Source organism: Tursiops truncatus, chromosome 14 (genome assembly GCF_011762595.2).
Source record: "Tursiops truncatus isolate mTurTru1 chromosome 14, mTurTru1.mat.Y, whole genome shotgun sequence".
NCBI lineage: Eukaryota > Metazoa > Chordata > Mammalia > Artiodactyla > Delphinidae > Tursiops > Tursiops truncatus.
Genome location: NC_047047.1, coordinates 66,947,791 through 66,975,411, shown reverse-complemented (window position 1 = coordinate 66,975,411; position 27,621 = coordinate 66,947,791). Strand labels below are relative to the sequence as shown.

At 42.2% G+C, this 27,621-nt stretch overlaps 1 protein-coding gene across 6 annotated transcripts in view; it reads left to right on the top strand.

Annotated features, from left to right (window-relative positions):
• BABAM2 (BRISC and BRCA1 A complex member 2) overlaps positions 1-27,621 on the top strand; it is a 453,750-nt gene that overhangs the window by 318,696 nt on the left and 107,433 nt on the right. For all 6 annotated transcript variants that reach the window (XM_073791483.1, XM_073791482.1, XM_073791484.1 and 3 more), the window contains one exon: positions 24,646-24,745. In XM_073791483.1, coding sequence (XP_073647584.1) covers positions 24,646-24,745 — 100 coding nt within the window. The remainder of the gene's footprint in view (positions 1-24,645; positions 24,746-27,621) is intronic.

Sequence of the window (27,621 nt, the reverse complement as noted above, 5' to 3'; positions counted from 1 at the left end):
TGGGATTTTCTACATAGGCAATCATGTCATCTGCAAATAAGGACAGTTTTATCTTTCCTTTCTGATCCGTATGCCTTTTCTTTTATTTTCTCACCTTATTGCACTGGCTAGGACCTCCAGTACTATTGAATCAGGGTGGTGAGAGCAGACATTCATGCCTTGTTCCTGATCCTAGGTAGGGAAGCTTTCAGTCTTTTACTATTAAGTATGATGTTTGCTGTAGGATTTTTATAGAGGTTCTTGATCAAAATGAGGACGCTCTCCTTTATTCCTAATTTGCTGAGAGTTTTTGTCATGAATGGCTGTTGGATTTTATCGTATGTTTTCTGCATCTATTGATATGCTTATATGATTTGGCGAATGCCATCTATCCTGTAACTGCTGCCTTCCCCAAGTGCTCATTGCAGGTCTCATATTGCCAGTGGTAAAATATGTTAATCTAAAGAAGAGGAAGATTCTAGAGAAAGCAGTTTGGTGTATGAATTCATGTTACTGTTAATTCTACATCTATGAATGTTAAGAAGAATTGGTCAAATACTTGTTGAAGGTCTGATTGTTGTAATATTGTTGTAATATTTACTGAGGCAGGTATAGAGCAGAGAAGTTAAGATAATGCACTTTGGAGTCAGATTTTGTTCTAATATGGCCTTCATCATTTACTAGCTTGTGTGACCTTAGGCAGACTACTTAACTGGTCTAAGCCTCAGTTTCCTCATCTGTAAATGGGGCTAATAACTATCTCATGTTGTTGTGAGGATTAAATGAGATTATATATATATATATATATATATATATATATAAAATGCTTAACAGGTAATAGACATTTAATAAGTGATTGCTGTTGTTATTTTGTTGTTACAACAAAACAATATATTTTTGTATACAAAAAATAATACAAGTGTTTGTATATTTAACAGTAATTTATTAAACTCTCTTTAATATGCAACAGAGTTATATTAAGTGCAAATTCAGTCTTAGAAGAATGTACCATTTAATTTTCAAATATCCCATATATTTGAATAAAAGAATGAAAACTGGGCTTCCCTGGTGGCGCAGTGGTTGAGAGTCCACCTGCCGTTGCAGGGGACACGGGTTCGTGCCCCAGTCCGGGAAGATCCCACATGCCGTGGAGCGGCCAGGCCCGTGAGCCATGGCCGCTGAGCCTGCGCGTCCGGAAAAAAAAAAAAAAAAAAAGAATGAAAACTTTCTTCTCTTCCATCCATCCAAGATCAGTCAGTGTTTGGTCCTTACCCTCCCACTCCTTCCCTTTGCACCTGTCCTCTTTTTCTTCCTTTCTCCTTCCTCTTCATTTCCCTGTTTTTTTGTTAACAATCAAGCTGTCCTAGGTGAGCCAATTTCTACCACTCCACTCTTGCCTACTCTCATGGGAATTTCCTCTTTCCCTTTTTCCTTCATTTTACTTTTTCAGTTTCTCATAGTTCCCATAATTGTATTTTAGGCTATCTTTCTCTTTAATCTCTTCCATTTCCTTGGAGAACCTCAAGACGGCCCAGCAACCTCAGGACAGCCACTCCTCATGGTTTGCTCTCTTCTATTTCTGAGCCAAAAACGACCATGATCATGACTAAGCTATCTGAGAGACACCTGAATCCAAAGTAATAATAATAAAAAATTAGTGACATTAATGTCTAAAAGCCTGATGGTGCCCAGAATTCCTTAATAGAATCTCTACTAAATTTTCTACTTCTCTCCTCATTTTCTTTTAATTAAAACTTCTTTTCCTCAAATGACAGTATGAAGAAAAATTAAAAGCTCCAACTTAATTTTTGGTTAATTGCTACATTTCAAAAGAATTCACTTCTATTATTTTCTCAATGCAAATTTACAGTATTTCTGCCACTTTTATGAATTTTAAAAAGCTTTAATGGATTGGCCTGAGTCTAACCTCCTTTATAACATTCTTTCTAAAGGAAAATGCATTCTCCAAACTCCTCACAAACAAGCCAACTTTAGGAACCCACTCTGTTGGTAAATTGGGCCCTCCCTGTACTAAATGTTCCAACTTGTAGAGCATTGCAATTCTTTCAGGTATTTTAGAGAGCCAAACCAGCCTGTAAGTGTAGTACTTGGTTCATCCTCCTTGGAAAGAAACCCATCTAATTAGAGTTGCCATGACAATTCTGTTTTCATGCCATGTAACAAACTTATTGACCTTAAGTCAAGGTTGATGGAGCACAGGTACAAGTTGGTGACAGAAACCATCATCCATGATCTTAGAGTATTGGCTCCATTTCTCTCCTAGATGCTTTTCTAATTTATGCCCCTAACAAGCATGTATTAAGCACCTATTGTGTGGAAAGCTTATATAAGCCCATGAAATATCTACCATAAGAAGAAAGAAACAATGTAAAACCCTCTCTTGGGCATAGAATAGAATCCAAATACCTTACCATCACCTTCACGATCCACCCCTTGCCAGCACATCTGACCTTCTCCCACCCTCCCCTGTGCCCTGCACTTTGGCCTCGTTCGTTGACCTCTTTCTGTGCCTCTAGCACTCCAGGTTCTTTACCTACCATTTGAGCATTTGCACTTGCTCTTCCCTCTGCCAGAAAGGCTCTTTCCCCCCAGATGTTCACTTGCTTGGCTCCACTTTACCATATGGGTGTCAGTTTAAATCTGTTTCCTCAGAAAGGCTTTCCTTGATTGCACTGAAGTTGCCTCCCACATAAACAGTCATGCTCTTTAACGTTATGACATTTTATTTCCTTCTTTGTGCTTTCTGTTCTCCTCAATTATTTTATTATCATTTATTATTATATTGCTTGTCCCTTAGTAGAATGTAAACTCTTTAAGAGAAAGAACAATTGTCCTGTTCCTTGCCATGTCTATAAATATTTGTTGAATGAATGCATTGAGTGAGTGAATGAAGAAGAATTTCATGATGGTCAAGAAAGGCTCCATGGATTGCTGCTTACTTCTTTTGGAAAAGGTGATGGATATGACTGGACAGACATAATGGCCAGAAGGCATTTTATGTGTGAGGAATGATCTATACTAATCAGTACTGTGTGGAGGTCAAAGATCATTTGTTCAGTAAGAGCATTTTTGAGCATCCAGATGAACTGCAGTGAAGGGACCACTTGGAAGGTGGACGTGAAGGAAGCTGGATCAATGGATTTCAGAATGTTAAGGAAGTAGTTCAGGTTTGACCTGAGAGATACAGGGACTCACTCCAGATTCAAGAAAATAAACAGTGGGCCTACAGTAGAAAAAGCAGGAAGCCTAACATGCTTAAGCATTTCTCTATTTGAAGAAACATGTCTAAAGTTGTGGAGTCTCAGGGAAGAGGAGAGAAAGAGGGGCCAGTGAGACTAGTGACCTAGAAAGTTTAAAAAGAACCTTTAACTACGCTTTCCTCCAGGATAAGTTGGTTTTTGAAGTTCATTGAAAGTGTGATTTTTTCAAACATTTGACAGTGGATACCCACTAAATGAATTTATTTTTTAGTTTGGTTTGAATGTTGATTCTCTTTCCCATGAAAGAAACAATCAAGTACAGAAGCATTAGAACTCATTAGATAATAATAATAAATAACATTTTAAACTATGTCTGAGGCACAGGATTCTTTAATGCACTTTTCACAGTAACCCTGTGAGCTTTATTATTATCTCCATTTTACAGATGAGCAAAACTGAGGCTTAGGGAAGTTTTAAACAACTTGCCCTAAGGTCAGTGTACTAAGTGGATATTGGATTTCAAATCCTTGAGCCCATCAATTCCAGAGCAAGAGTTCTTAACCTCCTCATTTTTCTGGCTCATTCACACTTTAAGCTAATTTTTAAAAAGTTTTTATTTCATACCATGTATGTATCTCCATGCTTTTATTTGGGATGCTGACTTTCCTACTAAAAATAAATTACTTCTTTTTAGCCCACAAGTACATATTGCTTGCCTACTGTATTCAAGGTATTAAATAGCATATTAACATTAATTGAAAAGTCGCCTAGCCACTTATATATTGTATTACACTACAGAAAATTAAGTTCATTGAACTCATATTTCCTTTCCCTAAAATCCTCCTTGTGTGTCATATAACAGTAGATCTAATATAAACATAAGAATTGAAAGCATAATTTATATGGTTTGGGAATAGGGTTTTTTATGTTGATATTTAAAAAGAGAAAAAAGTTACTAGAATGAGGAACTGCCTTATATCTTTTACCTGGTTTCACCAATCATTTATATTTTGCCCCATTTGCCTTAGTATTCTGTGTCTCTGTATTTATATATTATGATTATTTTTAACTCAGCCATTTGAGTGTAAGCTGGGGACATGGACGTTACCCTAAATGCTTCAAATTGTATTTCCTAAGAACATGGCCTTCTCTTACATAGCCGCAGGGCAGTTATCAGGTCAGGAAATGTATCACCGACACAGCGCTATTATCTAATCCACAGTCCATATTCTAATTTTGTCAATTGTTCCCATAATATCCCCGTTAGCTATTTTTTGCTCTGGTCCAGGATCCAGTCCAGGATCACATGTTGCCTTTAGTTGTCGTGTCTCTTTGTTTTTCTTTTGTCTGGAATGGTTTCTCAGTCTGTCTTTATCTCTCTTGACCTTGACAGTTCCGAAGAGTACAGGCCAGTTGTTTTGTTCCTCAGTCTGGGTTCATTTGGTGCTTCCTCATGATTAGATTCAGATTATGAAATTTGGTAGCAGTGCTGCAGACATGGTGTGTGTCCCGAGTGCATCATACCGAGATGCGTGTGAAGTCAGTTTGTCCCAGGATTGGTGATGTCAGCTTTGATCGCTCGGTTAAGGCAATGTCCACAAGGTTTCTTCACTGTAATGTTACTAATTTTCTCTCTGTGATTAATAAGAACTTCATGGAGACAAGTGTTGAGACTATGTTAAGTATCCTCATCAGACTTTAAACCACTAGTTTTAACATCCACTGATGATTTTCTAGCTTCATCTTTCCTTCTACATTTATTAGTTGGCTTTCTACTGTAAAAAAGAGCTTTCCTCATTTATTTATTTATCCATTCATCTGTCAATAAAGGACTTAATGGGGCTTCTCTGGTGGCGCAGTGGTTGGGAGTCCGCCTGCCGATGCAGGGGACACGGGTTCGTGCCCCGGTCCGGGAAGATCCCACATGCCGCAGAGCGGCTGGGCCCGTGAGCCATGGCCGCTGAGCCTGTGCGTCCGGAGCCTGAAAAAAAATAAAAAATAAAGGACTTAATGACTCTGTTTTATTCCATAGAATATACGGCACTACTATCATTATTTACCTTGTTGCATAAAGAAAGATAAATTCATCTCATTGTATTTGCTTTAAAAAACAGTCGTATTTTGAGTGCTGTGTGGATTTCTATGGCTGCTGTAACCAATTGCCACAACGTTAGCAGCTTAAAACAACATCAATTTATTATCTTACAGTTCTGTAGGTCACTAGTCCAGTGCAGTTCTCACTGGCCTAAAATCAAGGTGTTAGCAGGCTGTATTCCTTTTTGGAGGCTCTAGTGGAGAATCTGTTCCCTTGCTCCCTTGGGATGCTGGAAGAATCCAGTACCTTGCAGTCATAGAAGTGACATCCATGTCCTTGCTGGAGGTCGGCTGAGGGCCTTTCCTAGCTTTTAGGGGCTGCCTGCCTTCATTGGCTCATGGCCCTCTTCCTCCATCTTCAAAAACAGCAGATCCAGTCCCTCTCACACTTCAAATCTTTTCTGTCTCTTCTTCCATTGTCACATCTCTCTCACCTACTCTTCTGTTGCCTCTTCCACTTTTAAGGACTCTATGAACAGATTGGGCCCACTCAGGTAATCCAGGATAGTTGTGTCAAGGTCCTTAAGCTTTATCGCATTGCAAGGTCTCTTTTGCCACGTAAGGTAACATGTCCACAGGTTCTGGCGATAGAGCGTGGGCATCTTTGGGGAGCCATTATCCTGCCTCCACAAATGCTTATCCTTGTTCAAGGCTTGTGCTAGGAGCTTACTTCTATTTAATCAGACAAAACGTCAGGCAGAGGATCACAAGCAAAGAAACTGTTCAGTGAGAGATTGTTTCATGTTTAGTTCAAAGGAATAGGCTTGTAGTCGCAAGTGGGAGCTGAGAAAAACATGTAGTAGTAACAGGGCCTCCACAACTGTGCTTGAAAGGTTGGACAGACCATTGAGGAGTCAAGCGAGCATGTAGGGCTTCATGTCCAAGTGTCCCTGTTGCAAAATAAAACTGTGGTGCTGCTCTCTGCAGGGGCTTCACTGGACCCAGGCTGGTGAGCGGAATCATGTTGGACGGTAATGGCTCAGTGTTCCTGTCTCCTGGATTTAGTACCTGCCCTCTTTACAGCATCTAGACCTGCTGCTTCTGAATAATGTGCTTGCGTCAGCTAGTCACTCTTTCTTAATTTTGTGCCAGAGAAGTTTGTACATCAAGATTGGATCTTTCCGGTGTTATAGGATTTCTCGTAAAGCTTCTTTAATAAGAGATACTCCCAGCTTTCTGAATCAAATAGCTACCTATCTGTATACACCACTGCATTAGACCAGAGTGGAATGATGGAACCGAAAGAGATCTGAGAGTTAGTTGGCCCCATCCTCATTGAGCATATAAGGAAACTGGACAACAGAAAAGCTAAGTGATTGCTAAGGCCCCACCGCCAGATGGTCTGTGGTGGGAGGCCAGGGGTTGGGTGGTGGTGAAATGTGTGGCTTTAGGAATTAAATGTCCTGGCTCAATCCAGTGTCCATGATTTACCAGATGAGTTAATTGAGTCAGTTACTTAACCTGCCAAGCCTTACTGTTTATCTGTGAAATATATCAACCTTACAGGGCTTTCGTAAGGATTAAATAAACAGAATAAATGAGAGTTCTCAGTACAATGCGTGGCTCCCAGAAAGTGTTCAGTATGTGTTAGCTGTTATGACTGTTCTTCCAAATAATGGTGGGAATCAGGTCAATAATATGGAGTCCCCACGTCCTCGGGAATTTTAGGTTCCCAACCCCAGAAGCAAACTGTACTACTCTGCTCACCACTCAGGTGCTCCCTTCATTGGGTCCTTGCCCTTCCCTTTCCACCCTCGCCTGCCAAGTTCAGGACCTTCTGTTCTTTACATTCACTTCTGTTTATACCCTGGTCCCCCTCATCCACACACAGGTAATAAATGGCAACTGTAACTTTCCAGTGGTACCGAAGAACGGAGTACACAGGGTAAAATGTCACAGTTGTGTCAGACCATAGCTTCCCCTTAGTCAAGGTTACTCTGCAGCATGATCTCCTCAGCCCCAAGTGGAAAGTGGAATAAAAACTCCTCTGCACTTGGATTTCCCTCAGGTGATCTAGACCTATTGTCCTCTCACCATCACTGCCCACCTCCCCATACCCACACCTACTTCCTCCACTTATTTCTTTTACCCTGTCAGTCTGTCTGTCTCTACACACACACACACACACACACACGCGCATGCACACGCACACGCACACGCACACACACACTGAGGCCCAAGGAAGGTCTCTAAGACACCCAGGCAGACCCTGTTTTCTCTGATTCTCTCCGTTTTCTGCCTCTGTTTCTTTCCATTCCCGTCTGGGGGCTGCGCTATAGCTATCTTCTTCCCTATGCTCGGGGCTTCTCTGGCCTGTGTGGTACCACCCTCTTCCTTAGGACAATCAATGAGCCTCAAGTCTTCACCTCAGTGAAAATAGGGGAAATACGATTTACTGGGAAATGCAAAGCAGGTAGACTCCGTGTTTTCACAATGTCGTTCCTGCTGGCTCTTTTTGGGTTTCTGTAGTTACTGTTGTTGCTTTAGTTTAGTCACAGAAATGGTATGATACATTGCATACCAGTCTGCAACTTGCTTTCTTCTCCTTTAACAATACATCACGGCCAGTTTTCTAACTCAGGACCTGTAAGTCACTGTCATTCTTTCTCGTGGCTGCATCAGAAGATTTTACTCTAATGGATTCAACGCTGCAACTGACAGATACTTCAGTTGTTTGAAATTTGTTGTTTACGTTTGTGATTTGGTCCTACCCATACGAACCTGTCATTTATTCTCTAGGAATTGGCTTTCAGTCCTCACCCTGCTGAGGAGGCTCCAGTCTCTCAGAATATGCCCGATAGCATATGTTGAGTCTGGAGGACAGTTGGTGTGTTTGCTGCTCAGGCAACGAGCATGGCTGCAGCTTTGTAGTTTGAGGATATAATGTGAGTGAGTGTGAGGGCTCCTCTGGCTCTGAAGGGACCCTGATCCCATGTTAGTGCCCAGTAAAATGAGAAAGTACTCAGAAGAGACAGTTGTCCTGAGTTTGCCGTCACCTGTATTGAGAAGCAGTCTCGGTCCGACTGGGAAGGAGAGGTGCTGATGTGAGCCCAGCCCGCTCCTGAGGGGCTGTAAGCTCTGAGTTGGACCACTGAGCCCTGCATACTTTGATGCTCAGAATTTGCCAGGTGGCCCCGAAATTGTGGATCCCTCCTCTGCCTTTCTCCTCGAAGATTATCCACATGGGCTTCTATGGGATTGTTATTTTTGGAGAGTACTCAGGACTCTTGAGAGCTATAGAGTGTCTTAAACTGAACCCTTACATCAAGGGGTCCATTCAGCGTGTTCTTTTGTGTGAATGGGTGAAATTGATGCCACTGATGCCATGTTGATACACTCACTACTGCAGGGTCAGGATTCAATAGCTATGGTTCAGTCATACTTTTTATTTATTTACTTTTAAAATATTTATTTATTTATTTATTTGGCTGTGTCTGGTCTTAGTTGCAGCATGCAGGATCTTCGTTGTGGCGTGCGGGATCTTTCACTGAGGCGCACAGGCTCTTCAATTGCAGCTCGTGGTCTTAGTTGCCCCGCGGCATGTGGGATCTTAGTTCCCCAACCAGGGATCGAACCTGTGTCCCTTACATTGGAAGGCGGATTCTTAACCACTGGACCACCAGGGAAGTCCCAGTCATACTTTTTAAATAAGTCATGTTGACAGCTCCCTCTGTGCTATTAGTATTGCTCTGTTAGTAAATTTTGAGTGTTTTGGTTTTAAAAGCTTAAGAAAATGATAGTAGTCAAAATTCTGAAGCAACCAAGAAAGTGAGTTGCAAAGAAATTATTAGGCCAATTTCATTTATATCTGACCAATTAAATTGGCATCATCCTTGTCTACATTTACCAGAACTCGTTTCCTTCCTGACTCAAACTTTCTCCTTCTGTTGCATCTTGTGTCACTGGGTTAAAGAAAGAAAACACACCTGCCTTCTGGGGTTGTCATGTTCCCCGCAAACCCAGATTTCCCTGAGCTGCCTGGACCAATGTGCTGTCCTGGGCCTCCTGCTGCGCCTCACCAGGCGTGCCCTGCAGTCTTTGTCTGGGAGTATGTAGACCTGTGTTTACTGTTGTGGCTGTTTTGAATCATCTATTTTAGAGAACTGGATAGAAATAGCATTTAGGGCTTCCCTGGTGGCGCAGTGGTTGAGAGTCCGCTTGCCGACGCAGGGGACATGGGTTCGTGCCCCGGTCCGGGAGGATCCCACGTGCCGCGGAGCGGCTGGGCCCGTGAGCCATGGCCGCTGAGCCTGCGCGTCTGGAGCCTGTGCTCCGCAACGGGAGAGGCCACAGCGGTGAGAGGCCCGCGTACCGCAAAAAAAAAAAAAAAAAAAAGAAATAGCATTTAAACTGATGGAGGTATTTTTTGAAATAAGAGATACAGGTAAATAAATTATGATATTCAGAAGCAGTCTGCGGTTTTGCACAGATGGGTGTTAACAGAACTGAACTCCTACTTCCTTCATTAGTAAGTAAACAATTTATTTAGTAAAATAAAATGTTTTTTAAATGACAGGAATCTACTCAATACATGTTGTTTTTGTTAAAATTCTGACTACGCCTCTTCAGTCCCTCACCTCTTCAGATTCCCAGATGTCCTTTTTCATCATCTTTTTCCTCAATTCCTTCTCCCCAGTGTCTCCAGAAAATGGGTCCTCCCACTTTCCGGGTGGGTTTTGGAGCATGCCTTGTGGAGGACTGGGGCTTCTGCAGACGGGAGCAGCGCCCCCATCCAGCAGACGTGTGGTGTTTTGGTAGAATGATAACTTCTGTATTCACATTTGTGGTCCTTTCCAGGGGCGGTAGCTGGGACAGGGACCAGGCGCCTCAGCTGCAACAGCAGAATGTGGAGCAGAGGCGGGGCTTCTGCGCAGGCGCTAGCCTGCGGTCCCCGCTTCCCTTCACTGCCTTGCCTTGGTCCTACTCTCTGTCCTGTTGGGCAGAATGGGGATGTGGTGGGGAGGAGGGGCAGGAAGACGGGCAGCTGGAATGACATGGATGACTTGGCTTTTAAAGGGGGAGCTGGAGGCTTCCCTGGTGGCACAGTAGTTGAGAGTCCGCCTGCCAATGCAGGGGACACGGGTTCGTGCCCCGGTCCAGGAAGATCCCCCATGCCGCGGAGCGGCTGGGCCCGTGAGCCATGGCCGCTGAGCCTGCGCGTTCGGAGCCTGAGCGTCCGGAGCCTGTGCTCCGCAACGGGAGAGGCCACAACAGTAAGAGCCCCGCGTACCGCAAAAAAAAAAAAAAAAAAAAAAAAAAAAAAATGCCTGTTAGCCGAGAAGGTCCTTAACTCGTAAGGATCAAAGACTCCTCCTTCTGTATGTTTGACATGGTAATTCTTCTGATGGTGCCGGGGCAGTTGAAAACCTGTCCTGTTAGTTCACATCAGGACCGGCTACAGGATTTTTTTTTTTCTTAAATCACACATTTTTCCATCGTAAGATTCTAATATGTTACCCTAGAAGAGGGACGGGAGGAGAGAGATTTCTTCTCCTCTCCCTTCTCCTCTCCCCAAGAGAATCTCTGGAGGATATCACATCACTTGGGTGTTCTGGGACAGCTGAAGGCGGCCGGTCACTGCCTAGTGGCTTGTCTGTGGTCCGCTCATGTCTGCTTGTATCTGCTAGAGATGATGTTCGAGAGCAGACTGACTTCCAACATTAACCAGCATCGCATGTGACTACGCCGTGTGAACCAAACCAAAACAACAAAAGTACTTCCCTTCATGCCCTGAACAGTTGGGTTTACCAAGTTAGTCACAAAAGATAAAATCACTACATCAAAAGTGCTCAACCCCTAACTGGTGTTTTCATTTACGATGACTATTGGCCAGCTGTTGTTAAACATTAACGATTAACACATATATCCTAAGGACAGGGAATAGTGACTTCCCAGCGTTTGGGGGTTGCGGCACCTTATCGTTGTCTCTGAATGGTTTGGATGTTGGGCACGTGTTTTTAATTTTTAAAAAAAAAAAAACACTTTAACTTTACACAAATCCTTTTGTGATAAGTACAGACATCATCAGAGCCAGACCCGAGAGTTGCTGTCGCCTATAAGCTGAATATGTCTTTTCAATGTCTGCACGCAAATTCAGTCTGAACTTTCTCTGGCTTGCTAAAATTTGGGGTGCTTCGTGCTCCAGTCAGTGGTACTTGGAGTGATGGCACCTCTCGACCGCAGAAGTACGCCTGAATAATGCTTTAGGCCTCTGCTGACAACCCCGAGCTCTCACAAAACTTTGAAGGTTTGGCCCGCATACCATCAAGAAGCCAACATCCCCATCCTAAGTACAGACCTAGCTTAAGGTTAACAGTAAGACCAACATTTTATTGCTTCATTTTCCTATTAAGCTCTGGGTCGCTGATTGAAGCAGAATTCCAGTGTATTGACACATCACCACATTGTTAACACGATAGGGAGGATTTGATTATGGGAGAACAAATCCAAAAACGGTAAATTGGCAAAAAAAAAAAAAAAAAAAAAAGAATCTGGGGCCTTGCTTCTCAAGGCAGCTTTTGTGGTTGCATTCCTTTATTTGATGTGGTTCTCTCCTTCTCCTGTGCCAAACGGTGCAATGTGGGGAAAATGATGAAGTTGCAGAAAAGGGCGGGCGGGGGGTAGGGGCACAGGAGGAAATAGGGAGTGAACTGTTTAGTGACAGGAGAAAGAAGACAGAGCTTAGGGATCAAAGACAAAAATACCTGTCTCTCCAAGCAGGAAGCAGAAAGAAACACAGGAGTCCTTTCCCCGTGCCCAGGTAAAGACTGAGCCACTATCAGCTGGCACCTTTCAGGCCAACCCGGCCGAGGGCAGTAGACAGAGCAGCTGAGAGCTGCCTACAGGCAAAAAGAACACAGCTTGAGGTCAAGGCTGAGCACTGTGCATTACCAAGAACAGCGGGGGTTAGCCTAGGAGGGCCAGGGGGAAGAGGGCTGGGGAACAAAGGCCACCTCCCATCAGCAGCTTATGGGAACCAACACGTTTAAACAGCAGCCAACCTTGGAGGCAAGTCCCAGGGCAGCATTGGAACCTAAATGAGGAAAAAGGTTTCCATGCAGGAACAGGATTTTATTTATTTACAATTTTCAGGCTGGGCAGCTTTTCTACTGTGTGGTTTGTGACTACCCAAAGTGACATTTTCTGAATTTTAAAATTATCTCTTTTTGCACTGTGAAAAGAGCATATATGATTCATCTTAATATTTCTGAGGATCAGTCGCCAGCGAACAGCTAGTATTTCGGGTGGGAGGAAGGCTTTTGTAGGCAGCGTTTTCACCTAGCATAGAAGTAAAAGCACCAGAACATGCCTCAAGCGTCATTTGAGATCATATAAATAGCTCCCTCTTGCACAGTTCTAATCCAGTATCATTATGAGAACTCCCACAGTCCACGAGTTGCCTAACGTTCACCTCACCCTTGCCTGGCAAAGGCTAATGCTTGTGGTTTACCTGCTGATCGAATACGGTTTCTAAGAGGTTTGACCCAAGGGCCCACTTTTCATTTTGGCTAATCTAATCTAGGTCTTTGGGCCTGTATTTCTTCCTGGATATTTTTCCTACCTTCAGCATCTGTAGAACTTTCAAGTGATCCTTTAGTCCTAGATCAAGAGTCAGAAAACTACAGCCCGCTGGTTGGATCTGTCTTGCAGCCTGTTTTGTATGGCCTGCGAGCTCAGAATGATTTTTACATTTTTTAAATGGTTAGAAAAACATTTAAAGAATAATATTTTGTGACTTGTAAAAATCGTGTGAAATTCACATTTCAGCTTTCATACATAGAATTTTATGGGAACACGGCCGTGCACACTCGTTTACATATTGTGTATGGATGCCTTCCTGTTACAGCATCAGAAGTTAGTAGTTCCGACAGAAACCTTAGGGCTGCAAAGCCAACAATACTTACTACCTGGCCCGTTACTGAAAAAGTTTGCCAACCCCTGTCCTAGACCCTTAAAACCTTCTTTTTCACAGTGACTGTTTCAGAAAAAATAATATACATTTACTGACTTCTAATGTCCATTTTGGAAATTTAACTCTCATATCTTTCCTTACTTATTCTTTCAACTTTAATACCACAGATATTTATTGAGTGCCTACAATGAACTTGGCCTTATTCTTATTTCTGGTGTTTTAGCAGTAAACAGAACAAAGATCCTCGTTCTGGAGGAGTTTACATTCTAGTGAAGGGTGATGGGAGGAGACAGTAAACAAATACAATATGTAGAATGTTTTACGGAGATAAACGCCATTTATACGCCGTTAAAAAAAAGTAAGACAAGGAAGAGAGGTTACTGGAAAAGGTGGGTTATTTTAAATAGGTTGTTGAGGAGGCCTTACTGAGAAGGTGGTTTGAGTAAGACCTGAAGCAGAGGAGGAAGCCCAGTAGATGGCTGGGAAGAGAGTTGCAGGCAGAGGAACAGCAGAAGAACTGAGCCAGTGCGCCGAGATGGAGCAGCCCCAGCTTATCCTTGGAGGCAAGAATCCAGAGGAGAAGTTACGTTAGATTGGACTGGGCCTAAGGAACCAATCGGTTGGAGCTGCCGTGGGCTGAAACGGGATGAGAGCAGGAGCACTAGGTTTTGCAGGCAGAGTGTGCTGGTGAGAAGGGTAAGTTTGATGTGCATTTTAGACATCCAAGTGGAGGCGTTCAGTAGGCAGTTGGCCATGTGAGTCCTGAGTTCAGGAAAGGTCTGAGCGAGAATATAAATTTAGAAGTTGTCAGTATAAAAGAGGTATGTTAAGCAAGGAAACTGGCTGAGATTCAGGCTCAAACCCCAGACCTTTCCTTCTCTCCAGGACATCTCTCACTCCATGACTAAACAGAACTTCTTTTTTAACCTTGAATTTTCTTTCCTGCCCACTTCGCCATTGGCGATGCATCAGGATGGACCATCATAGCTTCTTATTCCCTCTCCAGGCAGATGCCGTTTTACCAGCAGATATCCCAGGCAGCCCGAAGTATGAAATAGGCTTTTCTCATATCGGGGCAAAAAGCTGCTCTCTGTGGTCCACGGTCTGCCGTCTGTGGAGTTCCTAGCCTATGATTATGTGCCTTGCCGTGTTGAGTAGTCTCTGTGTCCTCCTCCCTTCCAGCCCCAGTCTTGTTTTACTGCTCTTTGCCTTGCCTTTTGGTTACCTGCATGTGACTAGACTTCATTTTGCCCATGTACACACTTAGCAGTTATCATCTTTTTTCTAGTTGTTTCCATGAATGTCGCATCTCCCGTACTAGGCCTGGAGCTCCTTAAGAGCATATCTCTGCTTTCTTCGTCTTCCTGCTTTTGTCCACAGTGCCTTTCAAATAGTCAGTGACCTAATGCCTCGGGGATGGGAGGCAAATTTGCTTTTACCACACACCTTCTGGTCCTCAGTCCCTGTTGTGCATCCTCAGGGTGAGGTACAGAGCAGGGTGTGAGGACCACCTGCACCTGCATCCTCTAGGGAAGCAGGTCCCACCTCAGACCCGCTGAACTTAATCAATCAACTTCTCTGGGGTGGGGCCTGGGTATCTGAGCTTTTAATAGGCTCCCTAGACCATTCTTACGCAATCATGAAAATAACGCAGAGGAAAGATTCCAATCTCACTTTGACTGTTGCCAGGCTTAAACCTTGGACAAGGCATCCATTTCAAGCCTCAGTCTTCTCATCTCTATAGTGAGTATATTAATACTTGTTACCTACTGTGTAAGGCTGTTGTAAAAATCCAAATGAGGAGCACTTTGGAAACAAATTGTAAAGCGCTGTGTACCAGTAGCCTGGCTAACCGCATCTGGTATCTTTTCATTTCTTTGTGTGTGCAAGCCAGGCTCCAGCTACCTATAGATTAGCTCTTTGAGCCCAGTGATGTGTGTGTGAAGTTGCCTCATGCTGTTCATAGGACTGAGCTTTTAGTAAATGCCAGCAAACAGGAATCAGGTGGGTACACTTCTCTACCTGGTCAGGCAGAGGGAATTTTTTCTCTGCCTCTTCTTTTGACCATCATTAAAACCTGTGTGCAGTGAGGAGGAGGGAGTTATAAAAATGCTTGTGGGTTTAGTCTAGGGTAACTATTGTATGCATTGATTTCCCCCCCCAGCTTTATTGAAGTATAATCGACAAATTAAAATGTAAGATATTTACAATGTACAACGTAATGATTTGATATATGCATGTATTGGGGTTTTTTTTCAGTAAGTATGTTTCAAAAGTAATTCATAGGAAAAATAACCTCTACCTGTGCAGTAGCAGAGCAGTAAAGCCATTCATTGGAGCCTCAAAGTTCTAACAAACGCAGAATAATTCACTCATTCCTAAAGACTAGTATTTGAAAATAGTTTCTCTTCTTAAAGAAATTTTGGTGGAATCGTACTGCAGGTAACAGGCCAGGGATCAAGATACAACAAGAGGAAACCAGCTTTTCTTTCCCTTTGCTTGTTCATGTCTTGCGTGGCCGGGCATCATTATAAGTAGTTCATACCATATCTTTTTTTCTTTTTTAACATCTTTATTGGAATATAATAGCGTTACAGTATTGTGTTAGTTTCTGCTGTATAACAAAGTGAATCAGCTATATGCATACGTATATCCCCATATCCCCTCCCTCTTGCGTCTCCCTCCCACCCTCCTTATCCCACCCCTCTAGGTGGTCACAAAGCACCAAGCTGATCTCCCTGTGCTATGCGCTGCTCCCCACTAGCTATCTATTTTACATTTGGTAGTGTATATGTGTCCACGCCACTCTCTCACTTCGTCCCAGTTCGTTACCCTTCCCCCTCGCGTCCTCAAGTACATTCTCTACATCTGTGTCTTTATCCCTGTCCTGCCCCTGGGTTCATCAGAACCATTTTTTTTTTTTTAGATTCCATATATATGTGTTAGTATATGGTATTTGTTTTTCTCTTTCTGACTTACTTCACTCTGTATGACAGCCTCTAGGTCCAACCACCTCACTACAAATAACTCGATTTCGTCTCTTTTTTGTGGCTGAGAAATATTCCAGTGTATATATGTGCCACATCTTCTTTATCCATTCATCTGTCGATGGACACTTAGGTTGCTTCCATGTCCTGCTATTGTAAATAGAGCTGCAATGAACATTGTGGTACGTGACTCATTTTGAATTTTGGTTTTCTCAGGGTATATGCCCAGTAGTGGGATTGCTGGGTTGTATGGTAGTTCTATTTTTAGTTTTTTAAGCGACCTCCGTACTGTTCTCCATAGCGGCTGTGTCAATTTACATTCCCACCACCAGTGCAAGAGGGTTCCCTCTTCTCCACACCCTCTCCAGCATTTATTGTTTGTAGATTTTGTGATGATGGCCCTTCTGACTAGTGTGAGGTGATACCTCATTGTAGTTTTGATTTACATTTCTCTAATGATTAGTGAAGTTGAGCATCTTTTCATGTGTTTGTTGGCAATCTGTATATCTTTTTTGGAGAAATGTCTGTTTAGGTCTTCTGCCCATTTTTGGATTGGGTTGTTTGTTTTTTTGATATTGAGCTGCATGAGCTGCTTGTATACCTTGGAGATTAATCCTTTGTCAGTTGCTTCATTTGCAAATATTTTCTCCCATTCTGAGGGGTGTCTTTTTGTCTTTTTTATGGTTTCCTTTGCTGTGCAAAAGCTTTGAAGTTTCATTAGGTCCCATTTGTTTATTTTTGTTTTTATTTCCATTTCTCTAGGAGGTGGGTCAAAAAGGATCTTACGGTGATTTATGTCATGGAGTGTCCTGCCTATGTTTTCCTCTAAGAGTTTGATAGTGTCTGGCCTTACATTTAGGTCTTCCATCCATTTTGAGTTTATTTTTGTGTATGGTGTTAGAAAATGTTCTAATTTCATTCTTTTACATGTAGCTGTCCAGTTTTCCCAGCACCTTATTGAAGAGGCTGTCTTTTCTCCACTGTGTACTCTTGCCTCCTTTATCAAAGATAAGGTGACCGTATGTACGTGGGTTTATCTCTGGGCTTTCTATCCTGTTCCATTGATCTATATTTCTGTTTTTGTGCCAGTACCATACTGTCTTGATTACTGTAGCTTTGTGGTATAGTCTGAAGTCCGGGAGCCTGATTCATACCAAATCCTAATAGAACATCTGCTAAGTTCATTTGTCATTTTTCAGGGATTTAAAAGCTTTTCCATATGCTAACAGAATCCTTATGGTAGACATCTGTTAAGATTGTCCCTCAAAGGCTTTTCTGAGATGTTAACAAACTTAAACACATTTCTGAACAAAAACTTGGTGAGTGTTCATGTCATTAGACAGACTCTGTAATTACAATATTCTCGTCTTTTGTATTTAAGTATAATGTTTCCTTGCTTGCATTTCACCTCCTCTCTCCTGGAAAGTGTCCATCAAGTTCTCTGGCCCTCAGAGTTTCCAGGGGTTCATTTGCCTAGAATGAAAACGTCCCTAACCACTTCAGTTCAGGTACCTAAATAAGTTTAATTAATATTCCTGGAAACAGCCTTACAGGCTCAGTCAGCCCAGGCATCTGCCTGAAACACCCAAACCAGGAGGAGCCTGATGGATCTGACACATGTGGAACCAGACGTCACAAAAGTGATCATTGAAGACCTAAGCGTGGGGTAGATTTAGGTCAGAGAGACCTGGATTTAGATGCCCTTCTGCCATTTTACCACCTACGTGATTTCAGAGATGGTTATGTAGCTTCTCTAAGCTCTAGCCTTCTCATCTGTATAATGGGGTAGCACCTCTCTCAGAGACTGATGTGAAGAGGAGAGGATATCATGTAGGAAAAGCACTTGGTATAGTGCCTAATACATAGTACTTCATAAATGGAGCTATTATTCACTACTCCATTCTGTGGAGAATTCATTTTACCAACTAAATCCCTCATATTGCCTTTGAAACTCTCTTTATTTATACTGTGACTAAGCAAAGAATACCTGATTCAAATTATCCATGTAGTATGCCTTCACATTTTTTTTTTTTTTTTTTTTTTTTTCCGGTACGCGGGCCTCTCACTGTTGTGGCCTCTCCCGTTGCGGAGCAACAGGCTCCAGACGCGCAGGCTCAGCGGCCATGGCTCATGGGCCCAGCCGCTCCGCGGCATGTGGGATCTTCCCGGACCGGGGCACGAACCCGTGTCCCCTGCATCAGCAGGCGGACTCCCAACCACCATGCCACCAGGGAAGCCCCACATTTTTAAATTACTCTATTTCATAATTCCATAACCTTCTAAGTAATTTAACTTAGCAATTTCAACTTCTTTAGACTTTGCTCCAAATAGGAACATTTTCTGAGTGTTTAATCATACTTATCATTGTCTCAGAACATTTCCATTTTTATATGTCCCTCTAAAAATGGGAAACAAGAAATGGAATACAGTGCTCTAAGAAGACCTGATTTTATGCTGTGAAGTATGTTTAGTGGAAATATTAGATCAGGTGCATAAATGTAATACAGCCAGGCCTACACTGATGCTTCAGTGAACCTCTCATCCAGTGCGACTCCCCAAATTTTCTCCTACTTATAAACTTAACTTGTCATTCTGATCTTTTATTTTCTTCTCCTGTTATATTCATTGAGTTTTTTTCCATTTTGAATTACAGCCTGATTTTGTTTAACTGAGCAGTGGAGAGACTCTTAAGATGGCTCCAAGTTGAATCTATAAAATGAGACAAGGGCTACAGCAGCTCTAGAAAATGCTTTACTAGGAAAAAGAAAATCCAGTTAGGAAAAAACAAAAACAAAAAGCAGACTGTTTCCATGGTGTAGTGTTTATGTACTTTTGGGTTTTCAGAACCTACATATGATTTTTTTTTTTTTAATCCTACCCAGTTAACTTCTTGTGACAGATGATATCTTAAGAAAAAGTGAGATGACAAGGTGATGAATTTCATGTATGAAGGCTTTTTGAGGATAATTTCAGCCGCTTATACTACTGTTTCAGTACGTAGGTAGGGATTAGTAGGGGTAAGAGTTTTAGAAATTCCATACCATCCTTCTTATGAAAGAATTTCTAAAGAAGAAGGACACAGGCTTTGGAACCAGAAAGACTGGGATTCAAGCCTATGTCTGCAACTTACTTGCTGGGTAATCTTGGACAAGATACTTAGACTCTTAGAACCTCAGTTTCCTCATCTGTAACTTGGGCTAATTAGGTCTATCTGGCAGAGTTCTTGGGAGGTTTAGAGAAAACGAAATGCCTATTAGAGTGCCTGGCAAAAGTAGATACTCAATAAATAACAGTGACTTTTGTTTTATTGTAATGGCTTTCCTGGCAAGCCACCAGGAAACATACTCTGTCATTATAGAGTGCCCTAGATTCTTGAGGTCCCTGGCATTTCTGTACCTTGAAAGGAATTAACAGTGGTGCCCTAGTCACATATTCAGAATGGAAAACTCAAGTCCTTAAACAGATTTAGGCATACAGTTCGTGTTTGTTGGATTGAATCGAAGGCTCACCTTTCTTTAGATTTCTCTTAGCTTGGGGCCTAGTGGCTGCTGGTGTCCATCTATCATCCTTGAAGTTCCCCATTTCCATGCTTCACCCTCCAACACTCCCCTGAATCATACTATGGAGGAGGCAACCAGGGCAACTTCAGAACCCAGTTCAAAGGCAGAAGGGGACACTAAGGCCGATTGAAGCATCTCTGACCTAACCCTGGACATAGAAAACTCACACAAGAGGCATTCTTGAATAACGTCTCTCTTGGGGTGCATGGTGCTATTTTAATATTAGTGTAACTCTAATTGTTACTTTAACCCTTGAGAGAGATGGGTCCTTTTGAGAGTAGTGTTATCCCCGCTGCACTCATGGAAAGTTGAGTAAGACCAAAGAGAGCAAACTTGGCAGCAGCAAGAACTACAGTTGAAAATCATTGGCCCTTCTTGTTTTCTCCAGTGCCAAATCATGTTTTCTTCATTTTATTTGGCCAGTAAGGTAAAGCCCAACATGGGGAGAAGGGAGTTATTATTCCATAATGAGTTAAAACCCTATTGTCCCAAGTCAAGCTTGCAGACAGGCTGACTGCCTGCATTTTTCCATGTCAAAATGCTCAAAGATATTTCCTTTATGCTGTTGACTGTAGCCAATCCAAGTCTTCAATATTAGAGGCGCTCTGAATATTTGCTGACAGAGCAAGGTCCACAAGGGCTCAATTAGCTGTATTTGCATGGAAACAATAGTATTAGTACATAGACAGTTCTTATATTTGACTTTTAGAGCCAAGGAGACAGACCTGGAAATGTTTTTCTGGCTAACTTTCGGTCTGTTCAACTCCACTGTTGGAAAGGTTTCTCGAGCTCTGGCCTTGTCCTTCTAATTTCTATCCACAGATTCAGTTTCAGTTCTAAGAATTATCAAGCAGTTTCATGTTTCATTACAGTCCATAAAGAGATAGACGGTGCTTTCTCATCAAAGCAGCCCTTTTCACCCGTTTCTTCTCCCAAGTTCAGCCTGAGACCCTGTCACACCAATTTTGGTTCCCCACCTTTTAGCCCTGCTTTCTCCCTGCACCGCTCCAGAGATCAGAAGAGTCTATAGCCAGTGGTCCCTTTCATCTCCCCCTCACCCCTTCCCCAGCCCCAACTCAGCCACTTAGTGAGTTAGTGAGGCCCTGCTTCTCACCAGCCAGCCCTGCATTCCTGGGAATGGCTGAGTGAGGCCGGGCATCCCTGCACAGGGTGAGTTTTCTGTTGTACATGCTCAGCCCAGTATTTCTTGATTCATGAATATTAAAGGATTCGAGATCACAAGGCCTTACCTCCTCCATCTTGCACACTTTGAAAACATAATAGCTCTTTTATTTCAAGGCACTTGACTTTGTTTATTCAGTGCGATCAGGGCAGCATTCAGGCTATAGCAAGCCTGTTAAATATTTACCAATGAGGCGGATATTTATACATGAATCAGTGGCACTTATCAGCGTGTGATGCTGGAAGTCAGGTTCAGAGCCCTCACAGGCAGAGAAACTGCTGAGTTAAATAAAGCGTGCAGTGAGTGTCCTTTAAAAACTCAACTCTCATTTAAAACTATCCTTGCTGGTATCTGAAGTGCTTCACACATTGAGGCTTCCCCTGCACAGCTAAGTCATTCACGATTGGACATGACAGAGTGGTCGGTCCCTCACATCCAAGAGGCAGTGAATCCGGTTGTTTGATGGTTGGGGTGGGAGAGTACTGAGGTGTGAACAAAATCGGGAGGAATACTTGTCCTGCTGCCTTGTGGAAAGTTGTAAGGGGAGATGGGCTGTACAGCACAGTGCCTGCTTCGGTGGTGGTCTGAGTGCTTCTAGAAGCCCTTTAGCCTCACTGGAATCCTGACCCTGCTCACTTACCAGCCATACCCACTGTGTCTTTCCATCCCTGTAGCCCTTTTTTTTTCCCCTAAGATTTAATTTTTTATTTATTTTTGGCTGCATTGGGTCTTCATTGCTGTGTGCAGGCTTTCTCTAGTTGCAGCGAGCTGGGGCTACTCTTCTTTGCGGTGCGCGGGCTTCTCATTGCGGTGGCTTCTCTTGTTGCGGAGCACCGGCTCTAGGTGCGCGGGCTTCAGTAGTTGTGGCGCATGGGCTTAGTTGCTCTCTTCGTTGCAGTGCGCAGGCTTCTCATTGTGGTGCCTTCTCTTGTTGCAGAGCATGGGCTCTAGGCGCACGAGCTTCAGTAGTTGTGGCACGCAGGCTCAGTAGTTGTGGCTTGTGGGCTCTAGAGCGCAGGCTCAGTAGTTGTGGCGCACGGGCTTAGTTGCTCTGTGGCATGTGGGATCTTCCCAGACCAGGGATCAAACCCATGTCCCCTGCATTGGCAGGTGGATTCTTATCCACTGCGCCACCAGGAAGTCCCCTTGTAGTAGCCCTTTCAAGATTAAAATCCCCCCTGCTCTCAGGGAGGCACATAATTCAGCAGTAACAGCAGCCTGGACTCTGGCAACAGGCTTCCCTGAGTTCAGATCCTGGCTTTACCATTTCCTAGTTGTGTGGACCCAGGGAAATTTCTTCTGCTCTCTGAGCCTCAATTCCTTCACTTGTAAAATCACAGTGATAATTCCCACCTTGTTGAATTGTGGAGAGGATTAAATTAGATAATGAGAAGCCACCTAGCAACAAGGGTTAGTTCTTGATAATCACAGAAGCAGAGTGCAGAGAGATGGGCCTGGCAGCAGAGCAGCTGGTCATTGGATTTCTCCATACCTCTGCTTCTTTCTATTATTATAGGTAATTTTTGTTTAATGGCTGTATTTCAGAGGCAGAGAGAGAGTTTCAGGTTGAGAGGATTACTCGCATGCTGTTTTCACTCCTTGTATTCAATTTAGTGAATGATTAAGAACTTATCCTGTAATGCTATTTACAGGTCAAAGGCCATTACTATCAATTCTAGAGAACTGTCCGAATTTTTTTTTTTTTAATTTTATTATGTTAAGGATTGTTCCTCTAAGCAACCTATGAGAAGCCTGGATCTTGTTCTTCTCTGTTGTGCAGATATTCCAAGAACCACAGGCTGTAAATACTGGATTTATTTTTCTTGTACTATAGAATTTTCTTCTTAATCCGTTTTCCATCCTAATGGAACCATTAGACACTTCCAGTGAGACGTGTGCCCTCTGTGTACTTTTGCATGAAAAGAGGGGACAGAAAGCCTTCCTCTCGTTCACAGAAAGTCATAGGAATTTTCCTAGCCTTCTTCAGAGTTGAGGCTAAGTCTCATCCAATGTCTACTCTGAGAGTAGCGAATGGAAATGATGTCCTTGCTGATTCTGTGCAGTTGCAGGGTGTACATGACACATTCATGTCATACTTAGTCAAACGCTATCTCAGAATTTTCTCAGTTGTCAGTTATTGTGCTTTTTAATTACCATCTGAGTATGATAAGTCAACAGCGAATACTTCCACTCCATATTGAGTTGCTCACACCACCTGGAATTTTATTTGTTTCTTGGGATTTCTCATTCCTGTAAATAAGTAAACATAGTATTCATTTTTACCGGAAAAATTAATTTCAGAAATCTGTAGTCAATAGGGAGACAGGCTGGATCTGGAGTCCTTTGAGTAGTTACATATATTGTTCCTTGTACCACAAACTCTAGGCTGAGTCAATCTGCTCTACACTATTTGAGAAGGATTTTCTAGACTGTTACTGTTGTGAAATGTTTTGCTTCCATTTACAACCTCGTTACTATGGGGACTTGGATAATGAATAATCACAACATTAAGAGATTTTAGGGGTCTTTTTATATTCCGTTGTCTTACAGAGAGGCTTTAAGAGGCTTACAGAAATATATATGTTAAAATAAAATTCAAATAAGAAAAACAAATTAGGACCGAAGGAAAGTGAGAGTAGGAAAGAAGATGAAATCAAGATTAAGGATGATATACAAAATGCATGCTATAAGGTTCTGAACAATTTTTTAAAATAATCTTAACGCTGGTTAATTAAACTGAAAAGAGAATATCCAGGAAAGTTCTGGAAAATGTTTCTGAATCAACAGCGTCTTAGTGTTTGGATTGATGATTTTTGACTGTACCTTCTTGTTTAGATGAATTGAATATCAGTGTTTACTGGGATTAGTTGCACACTTCCTACCCATATTGACCCACAGACACGGGACCCCGGTGTTTCAGAAAATGTTTATTTAATTGCCACCATTTAAAAACCGAGAGATTAAATCATCTGGATTTCTGGCTTCACTTGAAAAATGAGGATCTGGTAAGACCAGGCTTGTATTCCTACATGTCAGAGATCGCTGGGGCTGATCAGTGAGAGCCCTTCCCACTGTGCACAAAATCCCCAGTTCCTTCAAGAGTCCCCACCTGGTTCTCTCCACTCATTTACAAAACCTGCCTGGGCTGAGTAGACCCCAGGCTTTTGCATCCCCTGCCCTAGACCACTTGCCTCACACTAAGAATGAGGAAACTAAAGCCCAAGGAGGCTGCCCAGGGCAACAAAGCCGGTGAGCTGCAGAACTGGTCCCTTTGGTACACTGTTACACCGTTGTGTCAGTTCAGTTTTGTTCAGTTTAATGAATGACTTACCTTTGCTCAGCCCAATTATGAACTGGGCGTAATCAAGAGTATAAAAGCCTGTGTTTCAGTAACAGGTACAATCCATTAATGTTGGTAAGACATTTACCCATGCCAATCAAAATTTGCTAATTTGTACTGTTGTGTGATAGGATCAGGAGTTGTCATTAATCGTTAGCTGTTAGTCATGTGTAACATGAACACGTTGTTTTAACAAAATGGATAGAATATATGTGGAAATGTAGTCGTAAAGTGAAGCCCCTGTAACCGTCGTCATTACTTCAGGCAGTTGGTGGGCAGAGTTGGACACGAGAAGCCAAGTCTGTTTGGGGTGTCACTTAAACTGCCTGAGCCCTGAGAGAAGTGTCCATTGTTCTCTTGTCCTTTCAGTGCACTTGGCGGCTCCTCAGCTCTTCATATCCCAGCTTTTCCAGGAGGAGGATGTCTCATTGATTATGTTCCTCAAGTGTGCCACCTGCTCACCAACAAGGTAAAAGCAAGTCCTCTGCCTCCCCCACCTTGTGAGGCTCCTTCCTCCAGTGTCATCTACCCAGCATCATGGTGCACACACCATCCTCTGCACCCCATCCTCTTAGTTTCAGCCTCCGTCTGACATCAACCTTTCCTACTTTGAATTACATCTCATCAGTTTCTCTCCTGATTTCTTTGCCCTCATTCCTTTTCTGAGGATTCTGACCTCCTGCTCCAGTCTTATCTTCATCTTTTAAATGTATATCTCCTGTTTCTTGAATTTCCTTTATGCCCTAAGTTTTTGCTGGATCTTACACCTCCTTACAGTTTAAAAATTTTGAACTTTCATTTCCCAATTATCTGTTGCATGCGTGTGTGTGTGTGTGTGTGTGTGTGTGTGTGTGTGTGTGTTTGCCACTAGTTAATATCACAGTAATTCTGTAGAGCTGCTTTTATCTCTTCCTGCTTTTCTGTACTGCACTTCTTAATAGTTGGCTCTTGATTCTCCCTGTCATGTCTAGGAGCAGTTTGCCAGAGTCCTGCTTCTAGGGGCAGGATTTCCAGGTCAGCTTGTCTTATAGTCAGGCACATCAGATTATCTAAAGCCGTCTCTTAGCTGTGTTAATGAGCCCTTACACTGGCAAGTAGCTGAGCTTCCACTAATGGTTGTTGTCAGCTATTTCTACAAAGTATACAATATGCTTGTTAATGTCCAGCCAGTGTATGTAGCTAAAAACCGGAGATATTAATCCGCAAGCAATACTGACTTTGTTTCTTCTGCCACATGGACCCAGTTTGCTTAATTCCCCAAATCCTATTTTCTTTGCTCCTGTTGACTTGTTCACAATGGCTTGGAAAATAAATCTTTTGTTTGTCTCTTTCATTCAAAAGATAGCTCATCTCTATATAGAAAATATTTTAGAAATATAATAATATTTCAAAGGCTTCCGTATTATTTTTAAATGTCAGAGAAACTAAAATCGGGCAACTCCACAGTCTGTGGGCTCGGCCCAGATTCCAGGGTCTTTAACTCTCACAGACTGGTTGCTGCTCATTGGACCAAATTCCCCCAGCCACTGCCCTCCTACAAAACTGATCAGAGCACAGATTTCTTATTTACACTGGGGGACTTTGCACTGCCTTCAAATCTAGATATCCCAGTATTATAGAGAAAAATGCAAATTTGGTCTTCCAGAACCAAGAAGAAAAGCCTTTTTAAAGCTCTCCAATTGAGATTAATTTCTAGTCATACATTTTCCTCAGAAAAATTGTAATACCATTTTCCCAGAAATACAAGAATCAGTCAGTTTTTCTTATCTGGTTCCCTTTCATTAATTTTGCTTGTCTTTTAAAATTGATGTTCTTCTCCTTGCCACAAACGAGGACAGTATGGGCTGCTTTTAGAAACAATCTCTTCAAATGAATTTCCATAATTACATTGGAATCTATCTTTATAGCCAGTTTTGTTGTGGGTTTCTGTTAGAATGGTTTTCTGTTTTTAAAATCAAGTATACAGAACTGTTTTCATCCCCTTTTTAAACAAAGCCACTTAAGCAAACTTATCATCTGTTTTTCTTTTCCCAAAATAACATTTCTGATCCTGCATTAAGCCTGCAAAGCAAGAACTGTTTTTATAAATTGACATAAAACCCCTGTTATATAAATAGAATTGTTTTACTTTTAAAGGGTACAAATGGCTATCAGTACCAATTGTGTCAAGGTTATTTCAAGCACTTTATCTCGGGCTTTTGTTATCCATGGAAACTCAGTGTGACTACAGCCAACATAAACAATTTGGGGGGTCTTTTTCTCCCACTGTTTCTTTCAGCCATTATGAAGACATTTCATAAGGAATGTATTTTTGTGTTAGACGCTGATGGGTAAATGACTAACTTTCAGATGCCTAGCTTAATGAGTTCACAAATTTTTTTTATAGAAACTGTCATTTGGTGATAACAAGGAAATATAAAAAGGCAAAATAAAATCTCCTGTTGTAACACTCCTTATTCTGAACGTTATGAGCTTAAAAAGAAAGAATTGAGCATTACTGTGACGTTTCAATAGGCGTTGTAGTTCGAGATAACCAAATAGACCCACTGGATGAGAGGAAGCTCTTCTTTATAGAGAATTCCAGCTGATAAATGCAGATGGAATGAGAGAATACAAAAATCACCATTTTTTCAGGCCCTAGTGAAGTAATCGATTCAGACAAGGATCTCCCAACAGATACTAAAACCATTAAGTAAAAGGTTCATGGGAACTAGATCTTCCCATGCTTTGAGGGGTGTACCCCTGGATTACTCACTATGGCAGAGGGGAAACATCCCCTTACAGTAGAGTGGTCTGGCTGGCATCACCTTAACCAATGATCAAACTCAGTATTACCTAGGAAGTTTTCTTGCCCCAAATATTTAACCTGAATCTAGTCACACCTTTAGCTCTAACTTCCAATTTTAGGAAATACAGAAGGTAGAGAAAAAAGGAAGGAAACAATCAGAGAATCGAGAATACAGAATAAGACAACTAGCCCAGTCTCTTTGGAAAGTCAATATTATATACACACATCCACACCCCAGGAGGTACTATTATTCTGTAGTAAAAGACTTTCTGAATTAAATGCCTGATCCCTGTTTACACCCTGCTTTTTTCAAAAATGTTTTGGGGACAATTGGGAAGTTTTGAAAATGGACAGCGTACTAAATGAATTCAGAGAATGATTACTAAATTTGGTATGATAACAGTATTGTGGTTATGCAGGAAAATGTCTTGTTTTTCGGAGATGCATGCCTAAGTGTTTAGGGGCAAACTGTCATGATGTCTCTAATTTCCTTTGAAACACTTCAGCAAGATTGATTGACAGGTTGATAGGTAGGTAGATGGCTGGATAAAGCAACT